The sequence below is a fragment of the Vigna umbellata genome, chromosome 1, assembly GCF_029865625.1.
Source record: "Vigna umbellata cultivar VRB3 chromosome 1, Vumbellata_1.0, whole genome shotgun sequence".
NCBI lineage: Eukaryota > Viridiplantae > Streptophyta > Magnoliopsida > Fabales > Fabaceae > Vigna > Vigna umbellata.
Genome location: NC_142165.1, coordinates 70,488,218 through 70,501,429, shown reverse-complemented (window position 1 = coordinate 70,501,429; position 13,212 = coordinate 70,488,218). Strand labels below are relative to the sequence as shown.

Here is a 13,212-nt window from a genome sequence, read left to right as displayed (position 1 = left end):
ACGAAAACTAACCTTTAAAAGGTGGGTTCATCAGAATAAAGTGTTGCCATCAATGAGAGAGAAAGCAAAATACGCATATGAAGGACAAGAACATGAAAAAAATCGGTGAAAACAAATAAAAATCATACCTAAAGTAGTTAATTAACATGCATTTGTATCAAATGAAAGAAAGATTACATGTGATGGTTGTCAAACTTCGTTCGAGAAAAGTTTGAGCAGAGAAGAGGGTCTCGCGCGCTAAGGTAAAGTGAATAAATTTTCAATCTCCCGCTCAAATTTTTATTGAATTCATTAGCCTTTTGACGACTAACACTGAGGCATTTGACGTTTTATATCGTCTTACATCGAATTATAATTCTAAACGATGTTTAATAATTGTATTTATTTACAAAATTGCCACCTGTCATTTTTAACGTTGGTTATATAGTGGTTAGACGTTAAACGCGAGACATTATACGCTGTTTTTCCACTAGTGTGCAAGAGATGGTCGACAATGCTCTTTGTCGACATGCTGAACAAGAAGCAGACGATAGTCGTGATGAAGAGTCCCCAAATGAAAGCACTAAGAGGTTTTACAATCTCTTGGCTTAGAAAAACCAACCTGTACATGAAGGTTCATCTGTGTCAAAATTATCAGTGTACATTGGACTCATGGCTGGTAAATCTAATTGGAATGTTCCCAATCAAGTGGTGGATGTTGGGACAAATCGGCAAGTGTACTGAGTCGCACAACTAATATAAAATGGTAAGACCAAGTATCGTATCCCAGAAGACTCTCAGCGCTAGACAGTCGTGTGATAACAAGATTAATTAAGACTTAAATAAAAAGAGATCATGGTTTTGAATGCAAAAACAGAAAATTAAATATGAATGCAATTGGATCAATAGCAGAGTAGCACAAAGATGAACGTATGTTGATTAATATGAGATGAATATGTTGTTGGGGTTAGATTTCACCATGTTCCCTCTCATGTATGTAAGAATTCTTCTTTTTGCATTAATGTTAACGTCACTCACTAAATTACCTAAACCCGATCCCTCGGCAAATAAGCTTGTCCCAAATTACCAGTTCATGCAATTCCTAGCATTCCTAGTAATAAGATGTGAAGATCACGAGCTTAAAGACGACCAAGAGTCATACCCTCATCCTTGAACAATATTACTCTTGGGAGTAATTCAACAAGAACCTGAATTGTAAGTAACCTCCCGCACTCATGCAATTCATATATCATGCTAATGAATGAGTTAAACAAAGCAAGTATTGAAACAGATGAATTACTCTAACAATTAATGAAAAAGAACATGAAATTAAGAATCAATTCAAATACATGAGAGTTTATAAGGTTACATCATCCCCTAACAACAAATAAAAATTAGTTCCCTATAGAAATGGAGAAACTATATGAACAATGGAAGAGAATGAGACAGAGATTCTTAAAAATTGGGAAAAGAGTGTATTGCTATGCTGCTTTCTGCCAAAGATACAAAACCTAGAGTCCCAGGGTCCTTTAAATAGAGTCAAAAACGAGCAAAAATAGGGCCCGGTACAATAGAGTCGAAACAGAGCAAACACTGGCTTTGATCTAGGAAACCCGATGCTCAGGCGCCCCAATTAGGGGGCCCGGGCGGTGAAAGGACCTCATGTAAGGCTTGAGCCTTGAGTTGGGCGCCTAGGCTTCAAGACCCTGCTGCCCAAGCGGCCAGGAGGGGCGTCCGGGTAGTGGACGTCGATTTTCCATGCTTGAGCTTCCAAATAGGGCGCCCAAGCTTTGTGTGTTCCCTCCTTCTAGTGCTTTTCCAAGCCCTTCTAGCTCCATCTTCTTGGCTCTTCATCTCTGCTTCCAGTATTACTTCAATCTCTGTCAAAACAAGGGGAATTAGTCATAAAATCACTAAAATCAACCTCAACTCTCTTATTCACACAACTTAATGAAAAAGCATGAGTCCAAGCAAGTTTCTAAGTGAAAAAGGGTGGTTTTAGTATCAAAATCACATCACAGATAACGGTATTTTCAACCATTATCACAACCCCAAACTTAGAACTTTGCTTGTCCTCAAGCAAACAGAATGTAACTTAGCTTTTTAGAACAATCACTACAATGACTCAACATTTTTCAAAAACTTTTCTTTCCAAGACAAGAAATTACTTTTATCAATCTAGCATAAAGATCTCAGTCAAGATGTGCATATGCTTTAATTTAATCAAGATCAATGTGATGCTCATACACTTTCAACAGGTGCTATCCTTAAGAATGATCGATCAACCAAGCAAAGATGCATTCAGAAATTGAGAGAACTACTTCTCACTAAGTGTTTCACTCAAGCACTCAAAAGTGTATCACTTAAGCACTCAAAAGTGTATCACTCAGCTCAAAGGTGTATAGTGAGGTGTTGGTGTCTTTCACTCTACTATCACAATGTCACACAAATTAACTTTGCCTTTCATTTAACCACAATCAAAAATACTCATAAACAGGTTTTCATCACAAGGGTTTTTCATGGCTTGTAACTTGGCTGGGCTAAGAAGGAAATTGATTTTTCTGGTTAGCAAAATTCCTTGAGTTAAGAGAGACATTTATGAATTTATCATTCAAGATCAAACTCTCTTTCTTTTTCCAACCTTTCCCTTGCAGTGAGCTTTTCTTTTCTTTTTTCTTTTCTTTTCACTTTTCTTTTGTTTTCTTTTGCCTTTCTCTTGCTTTTACTTTTCAATTGCTCACTGCCTAGAAAAGTGGGGTTGCTTCCTAGCAACCCCAAACTTGAACCTTTATTTGTACCTCATCAAATGTTCTCAACTTAACTCAAGGTAAAGATTTTCAGAAAAAGGGTTTTCAAAACATGCAAGGTTCAAGGTTCAAAGGTTAGAACAAACTGTTCTCTTTTCAGTGGGCAAAAATTTATGTGGAGGCTAAAAGAATAAGTGACAACAAAAAATGGCCTTGACCATATGAAACCTACAAGCAAGTAATTCAATCACAGAAAATTTGGGCAAAATCGTTCATGCTTCCAAAGTAATAACAATTATTCACAAGAAAAATTAGAAGCCCAATTCTCACACACGTAAACTCTCAAGTCCAAGAATTCAGAAAAACATCCTACTCAGTATCCCAATCAAACTTTTCCATACATTGTGAGCTATCACCTGTATATTTTCACATCATGCATCATCTTAGCATCATTCAAACACCAGAATCTCACAAAGCAACACTCATCACCAAACACAACATAGTTGAATCAAAACAGTTCAATTCATTCAAGCAGAGTACAAAAAAAAAATAAAACATAACCAATTTAAAAGGAAAAGTTCATAAAACTAGGTTGTCTCCCAGCAAGCGCTTCTTTAACGTCACTAGCTTGACCCAGTCTTCATCATCACAACATCCATCAGTAGATGCTGTCAGTAACATCCATCAATAGATGTCTAACCCCATAGCATCCATCAGTAGATGCTGTGATTACTGCAAACAAAATCAAATCCACACCACACAACTAAAAAAATAAAAATAAAAAAATCAGGAACTGGGTTGCCTCCCAACAAGCACTTCTTTTAACGTCACTAGCTTGACCCAATAAGTTCATGACACATCTTTTATTTTGGTGTCATCCTTTCCTTCTGCACACCAACTAGTTTTCAACAGCTTCCTGTTCACCTTTTTCACTCTCCCTGAAATTGGAGATTCAATCTCTATCAGACCATTAGCTCTAAGTTCTTTAACAACCCAAATCTTCTTGTAATATTTCACAGGTAGGCCTGGTCTCAGCTCTTCGAGTTTCTCCAGAAAATCTTGGTAAACATTTGCTCCTTTGTTGTCTTTTTCTTCTTCTTCCACTTGTGATAAAAAACACTTTTTACCTTTTGTGCTTGGCTTGGCAGCTTTGGTACTTGTATCGGGTGCATCTTTATATGCAACTTTGAGACTAGTTTTCTTCACTTGGACCTGCTGCTCAACATTGAACACATTGAAAATCACCTCCTCTTCTTGGTCTTTGAGAGCTATAGTACCATCATCAACATTGATGATCATTTTGGTCGTCTTCATGAATGGTCTTCCAAGAATAATAGGGATCTCCAACCTCCATCTCCAGCACCACAAAGTCCACCAGGAATCTCAGGTTGTTGGTTTGCACCATCACATCTTCCACCACACCATAGGGCCTTTTGGTGGATCCATCTGCCATAAAAAGGGATATCCTTGTCGGCTTGACTTTCAAGCCAGCAATCTTTTCAAGAAAAATTAAGAGCATTAAATTGATACTGGACCCTAAATAGATCAGGGCTTTCCCTATTTTGTGGCTCCCAATAGTGCAAGAAATAGTGAAACTTCTTGGATCTTTAACCTTAGGAGGGAGTGCCTTTTGCAAGATCACACTGCAATCCCCTTGTGTCTCAATTATGTCCTCCTCTAAATATTTCTTTCTTTTGAGGAGTTTCTTCAAGAACTTGGCATATTCAGGGATTTGTTGCAATGCCTCAGTCATAAGAATTTTTATCCCCAATTTCTTAAAGATCTCATCAAAGCACCCTGATTGCATCTCTTTTTCTTCTGTGGAACATTCCTCAAGGTGGTTAAATTTTTTCTCTTTTTTTTTCATTTTTTTCTTTTTTCCTCTCACCCTCTTCTTCTGATGGAAGACCATCTAAGACGCACATTGGACCTCTTACTAGAGCCATGGCAAAGAGGATTGAAGAGGAAGAAGGATCACTTACCATTTTGCTTTTATGGAAGGTAATTTACATTGATTCTTTTTCCCATAATTAAAAGCACAGTTTTCCTTGCTTTGTAGGATTAATAAAAAGCAGCTGCCAATATAATGACTTGGGGGGAAAAGCTTGCTGCCAAAGTTATCAAACAAAGGTGTTTTACACGTGTGTTGCTAGCCAAAACCACCAAAATAGAATTTGGTGCTTTCCTTGTTCAAACTTGCTGCCCAAGAATTCACATGAGCTGTGTGAGCTGCTGCCCAAACCAAAATTGGAGCCATTTATTTCAATTTAATTGTCATTTCATTTTGAATTTCATTTCAGATCTAAGGCTCTTATTTCCCTATAAATAAGAGACCTCTTTCACCATGTAAAGAACTTTTGAGCTTAGTAAATTGCTGCTGAATTTAATTTCCAGCCCTATTGCTCTTGAGTCATTTGTTCTCTCTACTTTCTCTTCCCTTTCCTCTAGCTTCCTTCCATTGAAGGAAGGCCTTCTAAGCTGTGAGGTTCCCCCACATACTCATTCCACTCAAACACACCAACCATCAACCAATCTCACTTAATTTCCGCTGCATTCTCACTGCTGATTTCAATCTGCTGCACCAATACTGCTCTGGATTTTTTTGAAGCTTTGTCTGCAAGGTCCAGGTCATTCTAAGCATGGCTAAGCTTCCATCAAGTGGTATCTAGAGCCTTGGTTGTCCACACAAACTAGAGCTAAGTTTCTCTTCCATTTTCTGCTTCCAATGGTGATCTAATTTCTGTTTCAGTTTTCCAAATCAGTGTGTTCTGTTTTGTTTCCAGAGGTGCTGTTTTTCATTTCTGTTTTGCTATGTATTACTTTTCCAGTAGTTCAATTTGAGTTTCCTTTGTGTGTTGATGTTGTCCTTTCATTTTAAACGGTGAATTTTCTTTGTTTGAGTCATTTCCAACTTTAATTTTCAATTTCCGTGTTGTCTTGGTCATGTGCAAGTGAATATTGCAGTTTTAATTTCTGTCACTGCTTTGGTATTCTTTTCTGGTGGTTTAATTCGTTTTGCTTGAGTTCAAGTGCTAGATAAACTATATATCAACCAATAAAGGCAATGAGAATTTGTTCTAGCCTTGGTGATACAAGCTAAAGCACTAGAAATCCATTTTGATTTCAAATCTGTGTTGAACTCTGCTGCAAAATTTCAATTCTGTTTTTAAATCATGAATCTGTTTTCCAGTTGATTTTTTTTTATTCTAGTGCTTTATACAAATTTGGTTGATGATATTGAATGATGCTAAAAGTGTAGAAGACCATTACAAGCAATGAAATGCAATTTGCATAGCTTGGTTGCTCACAATTAATAACATTCCACTGTTGCAGTTTTTAATCCAAGCTTTTCACCGTGCTAAGTTTCTTTGAATTGTCTAAACTGAGTTTGGTCATGCTAAGCACATTAAATCTAGCTTAGATCTATGTTTTTACATTTCTTAGAGTCATTTCCTTTGCTGTCCAGTTTTTGATTCCATGAAAAGCTAAATTTAGTTGGTTCATTGATGGTTTTTGCTGCATAATTTGGCCATAGCAAGGGTGATTTTCGAATCCTGCTGTTTCTGTGCTTTTGGAAAGCTTGAGCAAGTCTAAATGGATGTTTGAAAGTTGTTAATAATGCTCATTTAATCAAAAATGAATTTATATGCAGATTGGATATTTAAACCATCATTTTTGAGTTAAAATGGAAGTGGATCAGTGATTCTGAATATTAATCATTGTTTCAGTTGTTTAAGAGTTTAAACATGTTTAATATCACCAAGAAAAGTTGTTTGACCATTCGTCAAAGTTGTTGAATCACTGCCACTCATTTTGGGTTTCAAAACCACCATTTTAGTTCATTTTTCTAGTGTAGTTTCTGTTTTCCAGCCACTGTTTTGGTAATTTTAGTGTAAAATTCATTGCTGGATTGTGAAAAAGCTGGTTCAATGTTTAAAAATGAAAATACATGATCAAAAGAAGAAGTATCAAGTGTTAAAAAGTTGTTAGAACCAACCAATCCAGATTACAGGCCCTGAAAAATCGAAAACACAAAATCTGAAATTCATTGGGGCATTTTATCAAACACTTCTGAAAATTATCAAACAGTTTGCATTTGGAATAATTTCTGAGTTGTGCTTGTGTTTTTCTTGCTTTCTTCATCCATTCTAGTGCCTTTGATAAGTTCCTCTTGTGTACCTACTTTCATTTGTGTGTTGTTCCAATTGTTTGTGTCTATTTTTTGGCATCCTAAGTTTCAAAACAGCAGCATAGCTTGGTGCAAACAGCAGCATAGTTTGGTGCAGATTTTTAAACTGATTAGTGTGATTTTGCTGAGTTTTGGAGTGTATGTGCAAGCTGTTTGGGGCATCCAGCACCAGAGACCTACTCCTACTTTGGTAGCCTTCTAGGAAGTGGTTTGAGAATTGGAAGTGGAGCAAGAAGGAAGACTCAACAACAGCCCAAACACCACTGTCCAGCAGCTGAAAAACTCTGTTACAGTAGCATTTCAAACCTGGAAAAAGAGCAACTCACACCTTCATTTTGAGTAGCTTTCTGCAGCAGCAAGAAGACAAAGCTCACATTACTTCTAGGCCTCATTTCAAGTTTATTTACACCAAATATCACGGAATTTGCTGTTTGAAATTGTATTTTTTTTTCTTTACTGTTTTTGAGCCAAGTGACTTGGAAAAATGCTCTTGAAGCAATTCCAAGTTCACAATTGAACATTGTAATAATCCAATTTCGTTTTCTTAGTGTGGAAGTGTGTCAAGGGGCTCCAAGTGTCACTTGCACTTTCACTTAGGGCCGTCTAACATTTACATTCTTGCATCTTTATTGCTTTCTTTAATTTCTTGCTTAATCTTTTTGTTTGTTTTTTTTAAGTCTCCGTGGTATATAGGATTGCATAGCATTTAGTCAACCTTTCTTTGGTTTTAGGTTCATTTCATAACATTTGAAAAGAATTTGAAGAATTTCTACTTAGAAACTAAGGTAAAAGATAACTCTAAGGAAACTCTGGCTAAGGAAGAACTTGGTTTCTAAGCTTGTCCATTTGTGACTCACCTCTTCTTCCTGGGAGCTACTTAGAAACATCTTTTGCCTCTAGAATCTCTTTAGAAAATTTTCACCAAAAACAAAGAAAGCTTGTGAAATTTTTTTCACTCATTAATTGTCAAATATTTTGAAAACTTTGTGAAAACCTTATCCTTTGACAAGAATGAGTCAATCAAGTGTGCAAGGAAGTTTGAAACCCCATAGTGAGAGTTCTTTAAGGGAGGAATTTGAGCAAAAATTTGAACAAAGGGATAGAGAGATTAGTGAGCTCAAAGACATGATTAGTCAACTTTTGACTAATCAAGACAAAAAGAAAGAGAGATCTTCCCATAGGAGAAGAGAAGAATCATCATCTTCTCATAGTGAGCTTGAGCAATATAGTAGTCACCACAATGATGAACACTACCAAATGCCTCCTAGAAGACATCATAGAGTTAGAGAGCACCATCCAAGAGAGCCCAAAATTGATCTTCCTTCCTTTCATGGAAAGGATGATGTGGAAGAGTACCTAGAATGGGAAATGAAAGTTGAACAAATGTTTGAGTGCCACCAAATAGATGATGAAAGGAGAGTCACCATGGCTTCTCTAAGCTTTCAAGGCTATGCCTTAATTTGGTGGACAACCTTGGTCAAGGATTATAGGCTAAGACACTTACCTCCCATCAGATATTGGAATGAGTTGAGAACTGCCTTGAGAAGAAGGCATGTACCAACCTATTATGATAGGGAATTAATGGATAAGCTCCACAAACTCCAACAAAGGAAAATGAGTGTTGAGGAATATAGACAGAAAATGGAGTTACTCATGTTGAGAGCTGGGATAAGAGAAGAACCTAGGATAACAATTGCTAGGTTTCAAAGTGGACTCAACTATGACATAAGAGATAGGGTTGAACTTATACCCTACAATGATCTCAATGAGTTAGTCCAACTTTGTGTGAGGGTAGAGCAACAACTCAAGAGGAAAAGCTTCACCAAGAAAGATTACCCTCATAGTTCTAACCATAAGAAAGAGTATAAGAGGGAGGGTAGTCTAATGAAGCCAAGATATGAAGAAGTTAGAGAGAGAGAGAGGGGAAAAGAAAAAGTCAAAGAACCTTCAAGAGATCATAAGAGTAAGGAGACTAAGTGCTTTAGATGTGGGGAAAAAGGGCACTATGCATCTGAGTGCCGCAATAGAAGGTCAACTTACATCCTTGAGCATGAGAGTGAAAGTGAGGGTTCTTCATATAGTGAGTCTGAAACATCCACTTCTGAAGAAGAAGAAGCTTTACCTTGTGATGGTGACTTACTTATGGTAAGGAGACTCCTGGAAAGTAAACATGTAGAATTAGAACAATCACAAAGAGATAACCTATTCCACACAAGATGCAAAGTTTTGGAAAAGACATGTTCAATGATTGTGGATAGTGGTTCTTGTTGTAATTGTTGTATTTCTAGAATGGTAGAGAAGCTTGGCTTAACCATTACTCCTCATCCTAAACCTTACAAACTTCAATGGATCAAAGAGGATGATGGAATAGTAGTTAAAGAACAAGTAAGAGTACCCATTTTCATTGGCAAATATGAATATCAAATTGTTTGTGATATAGTACCAATGGAAGCTGGGCACATATTACTTGGAAGACCTTGGCAATATGATAAGCAAGCTTTACATGATGGAGTCACCAATAAAATCACCATTCAACACAAGGGAAAGAAAATTATATTGTGTCCTCTTACACCTTCACAAGTAAGAGAGGATCAAATAATTCTTAAAAAAAAGTTGGATGGAGAAAAGAAAAGTAGGAAAGAAGGAAAGGAGAAAACCCTAAACCATGCCTCAAATAAGGAAGTTGTCCAACCTCAAACTTTGAACATTTCTAAAAATCTTTTTCTTGGACAACCTCATTTTCTTCTTATTGCAAAGAGGCACTTGTTTCAATAAATCATGAACTTGGTTCTCTACCAAAGGGGTTGCAAAAACTTTTAAAAGAATTTGATGATGTATTTCCTAAAGAGGTACCAAGTGGATTACCACCTTTAAGAGGAATAGAACATCAAATAGATTTAGTGCCTGGGGCTAGCCTTCCTAATAGGCCAGCCTATAGGACCAATCCCATGGAAACAAAAGAAATAGAGAAACAAGTCAATGAATTGTTGAATAAAGGGTGGATCCAAAAGAGTTTAAGTCCTTGTGCTGTGCCTGTGTTGTTGGTTCCTAAGAAGGATGGATCTTGGAGGATGTGTACAGATTGTAGGGCCATCAACAACATAACTGTCAAGTATAGGCACCCCATTCCTAGGCTAGATGATATGCTGGATGAATTACATGGAGCAAATCTTTTCACCAAAATTGATCTCAAAAGCGGATACCATCAAATAAGAATTCATGAAGGAGATGAATGAAAAACTGCTTTTAAGACCAAGTTTGGTTTGTATGAATGGTTAGTCATGCCCTTTGGCTTGACCAATGCTCTAAGTACATTCATGAGATTAATGAATCATGTCCTTAGGGAATGCATAGGAAGATTTGTAGTGGTCTACTTTGATGATATCCTAATCTATATGTCCTTAGGGAATTCATCAGAAAAGTTTTGCTTCTTCTTAGAGAATATCATCTCTTTGCCAACTTTGACAAATGTACTTTTTGTCAAGAAAGTGTGATTTTCCTTGGATTCAAAGTTGGAAAAGAAGGTGTACATGTTGATCCAGAGAAGATCAAGGCTATACAAGAATGGCCAACTCCCAAAAGTGTAGGAGAGGTGAGAAGTTTTCATGGATTAGCAAGTTTTTATAGAAGATTTGTGAAAGACTTCTCCACCATAGCCGCTCCTTTAAATGAGCTAGTCAAGAAAGACAAACCCTTTCTTTGGGGTGATAAGCAAGAGTTGTCTTTTGAGACTTTGAAGCACAAGTTAACACATGCACCTATTCTAGTTTTACCTGATTTTTCCAATGCCTTTGAACTAGAATGTGATGCATCTGGGGTAGGTATAGGAGCTGTTCTAATACAAGGAGGACACCCCATAGCTTATTTTAGTGAAAAACTTAGAGGGGCAACTTTGAACTATCCTACCTATGACAAAGAATTGTATGCCCTCATTAGAGATTTAAAAACTTGGGAGCATTATTTGGTAACTAGAGAATTCATAATACATACTGATCATGAATCTCTCAAGTACATTAAAGGGCAAGCAAAGCTAAACAAAAGGCATGCAAAGTGGGTGGAATATCTTGAGCAATTTCCCTATGTCATCAAACACAAAAAGGGGAGTACTAATGTTGTTGCAGATGCTTTATCTAGAAGACATGCATTGTTAATAACCCTAGGATCTCAAATATTAGGATTTGATGACATAAAAGATTTATATGAAAATGATGAAACATTTGCATCTACTTATTCATCATGTCTTAAGAAGCCTTTTGATGGATTCTATCTTTCTGAGGGGTATCTTTTTAATAAAGGAAAACTTTGTATACCCCAAGGATCCATTAGAAAACTTCTTATCAAAGAGAGTCATGGAGGAGGTCTCATGGGTCATCATGGAGTTGATAAAACTCTAAATATTTTGAAAAGTAAATTTTATTGGCCACACATGAGAATAGATGTTCAAAGGCATTGTTCTAAATGTATAGCTTGTTTACAAGCTAAGTCCAAAATTATGCCTCATGGACTCTATACACCTCTTCCTATAGCTAATACCCCTTGGAAGACCTTAGCATGGACTTTGTCTTAGGATTGCCAAGAACTCAAAGGGGGTATGATTCTATATTTGTGGTAGTAGATCGTTTTAGTAAAATGGCTCATTTTATACCTTGCCACAAAGTAGATGATGCTAGCTATATCTCTAGACTCTTCTTTAAAGAAATAGTGAGATTGCATGGCTTACCCAAAACTATAGTGTCTGATAGAGATGTGAAGTTTCTAAGCCATTTTTGGAAAACTTTATGGGAAAAGCTTGGAACTCTTCTATTTTCTACTACATGTCACCCACAAACTGATGGGCAAACTGAAGTAGTAAATAGATCTTTATCTACACTATTAAGGGTAATATTAAGAGGTAATAACAAATCTTGGGATGAACATCTACCTCACATTGAATTTGCTTATAATAGAGTAGTCCACAAAACTACTAATCTTTCTCCTTTTGAGGTTGTTTATGGCTTTAACCCTATCACACCTCTTGATTTACTACCTCTTCCAGAATCATCTTCTTTTTTTCATAAAGAAGGTAATTCTAAAGCAGAGTTCATCAAGAAGTTACATGAGAAGGTCAAAATCCAAATTGAAAAACAAACTCAAAAATATGCAGAATACAACAACAAAGGGAGAAAGAAAATAGTTTTTGAAGAAGGAGACCTAGTTTGGCTTCATTTGAGAAAGGAAATATTTCCCTCTCAAAGGAAATCCAAACTTAGTCCAAGAGGAGATGGTCCATTCAAAGTGGTCAAAAGAATAAATGATAATGCATACATCTTAGATCTTCCTGAAAGTTATGGTGTCAGTCATACTTTTAACATCTGTGATTTAATTCCTTTCACAGGGAATGATCAACAGGGTGAATCAGATCTGAGGACAGATCCATTTCAAGAGGGAGGGTCTGATGGAAGACCATCTAAGACGCACATTGGACCTCTTACTAGAGCTATGCAAAAGAGGATTCAAGAGGAAGAAGGATCACCTACCATTTTGCTTTTATGGAAGGTAATTTACATTGATTCTTTTTCCCATAATTAAAAGCACATTTTTCCTTGCTTTGTAGGATTAATAAAAAGCAGCTGCCAATATAATGACTTGGGGGGAAAAGCTTGCTGCCAAAGTTATCAAACAAAGGTGTTTTACACGTGTGTTGCTGGCCAAAACCACCAAAATAGAATTTGGTGCTTTCCTTGTTCAAACTTGTTGCCCAAGAATTCACATGAGCTGTGTGAGCTGCTGCCCAAACCCAAATTGGAGCCATTTATTTCAATTTAATTGTCATTTCATTTTGAATTTCATTTCAGATCTGAGGCTCTTATTTCCCTATAAATAAGAGACCTCTTTCACCATGTAAAGAACTTTTGAGCTTAGTAAATTGCTGCTGAATTTAATTTCCAGCCCTATTGCTCTTGAGTCATTTGTTCTTTCTACTTTCTCTTCCCTTTCCTCTAGCTTCCTTCCATTGTAGGAAGGCCTTCTGAGCTGTGAGGTTCCCCCACATACTCATTCCACTCAAACACACCAACCATCAACCAATCTCACTCAATTTCCGCTGCATTCTCACTGCTGATTTGAATCTGCTGCACCAATACTGCTCTGGATTTTTTTGAAGCTTTGTCTGCAAGGTCCAGGTCATTCTAAGCATGGCTAAGCTTCCATCATCTTCCTCTTTTTTTTTTCTCTTCTTTTTCCCTTTTTTCTTTTTCCTCAATCTCACTTTTTTCTTTTCTCTCTTCTTCTTTCTCTTCTTTTTCCTCTTTCTCTCTC

The 13,212-nt window shown here is 36.8% G+C and overlaps 1 protein-coding gene across 1 annotated transcript; it reads left to right on the top strand.

The window, feature by feature from the left end:
- The first annotated feature begins 8,172 nt into the window (after positions 1-8,172).
- On the top strand, positions 8,173-12,319 carry LOC148206188 (uncharacterized). Its single transcript, XM_088107136.1, has 3 exons — positions 8,173-8,791; positions 10,716-10,732; positions 12,290-12,319. The coding sequence occupies exons 1-3, from the start codon at positions 8,173-8,175 to the stop codon at positions 12,317-12,319; spliced, it is 666 nt and encodes a 221-aa protein (XP_087963262.1).
- The last annotated feature ends 893 nt before the right edge of the window (positions 12,320-13,212 follow it).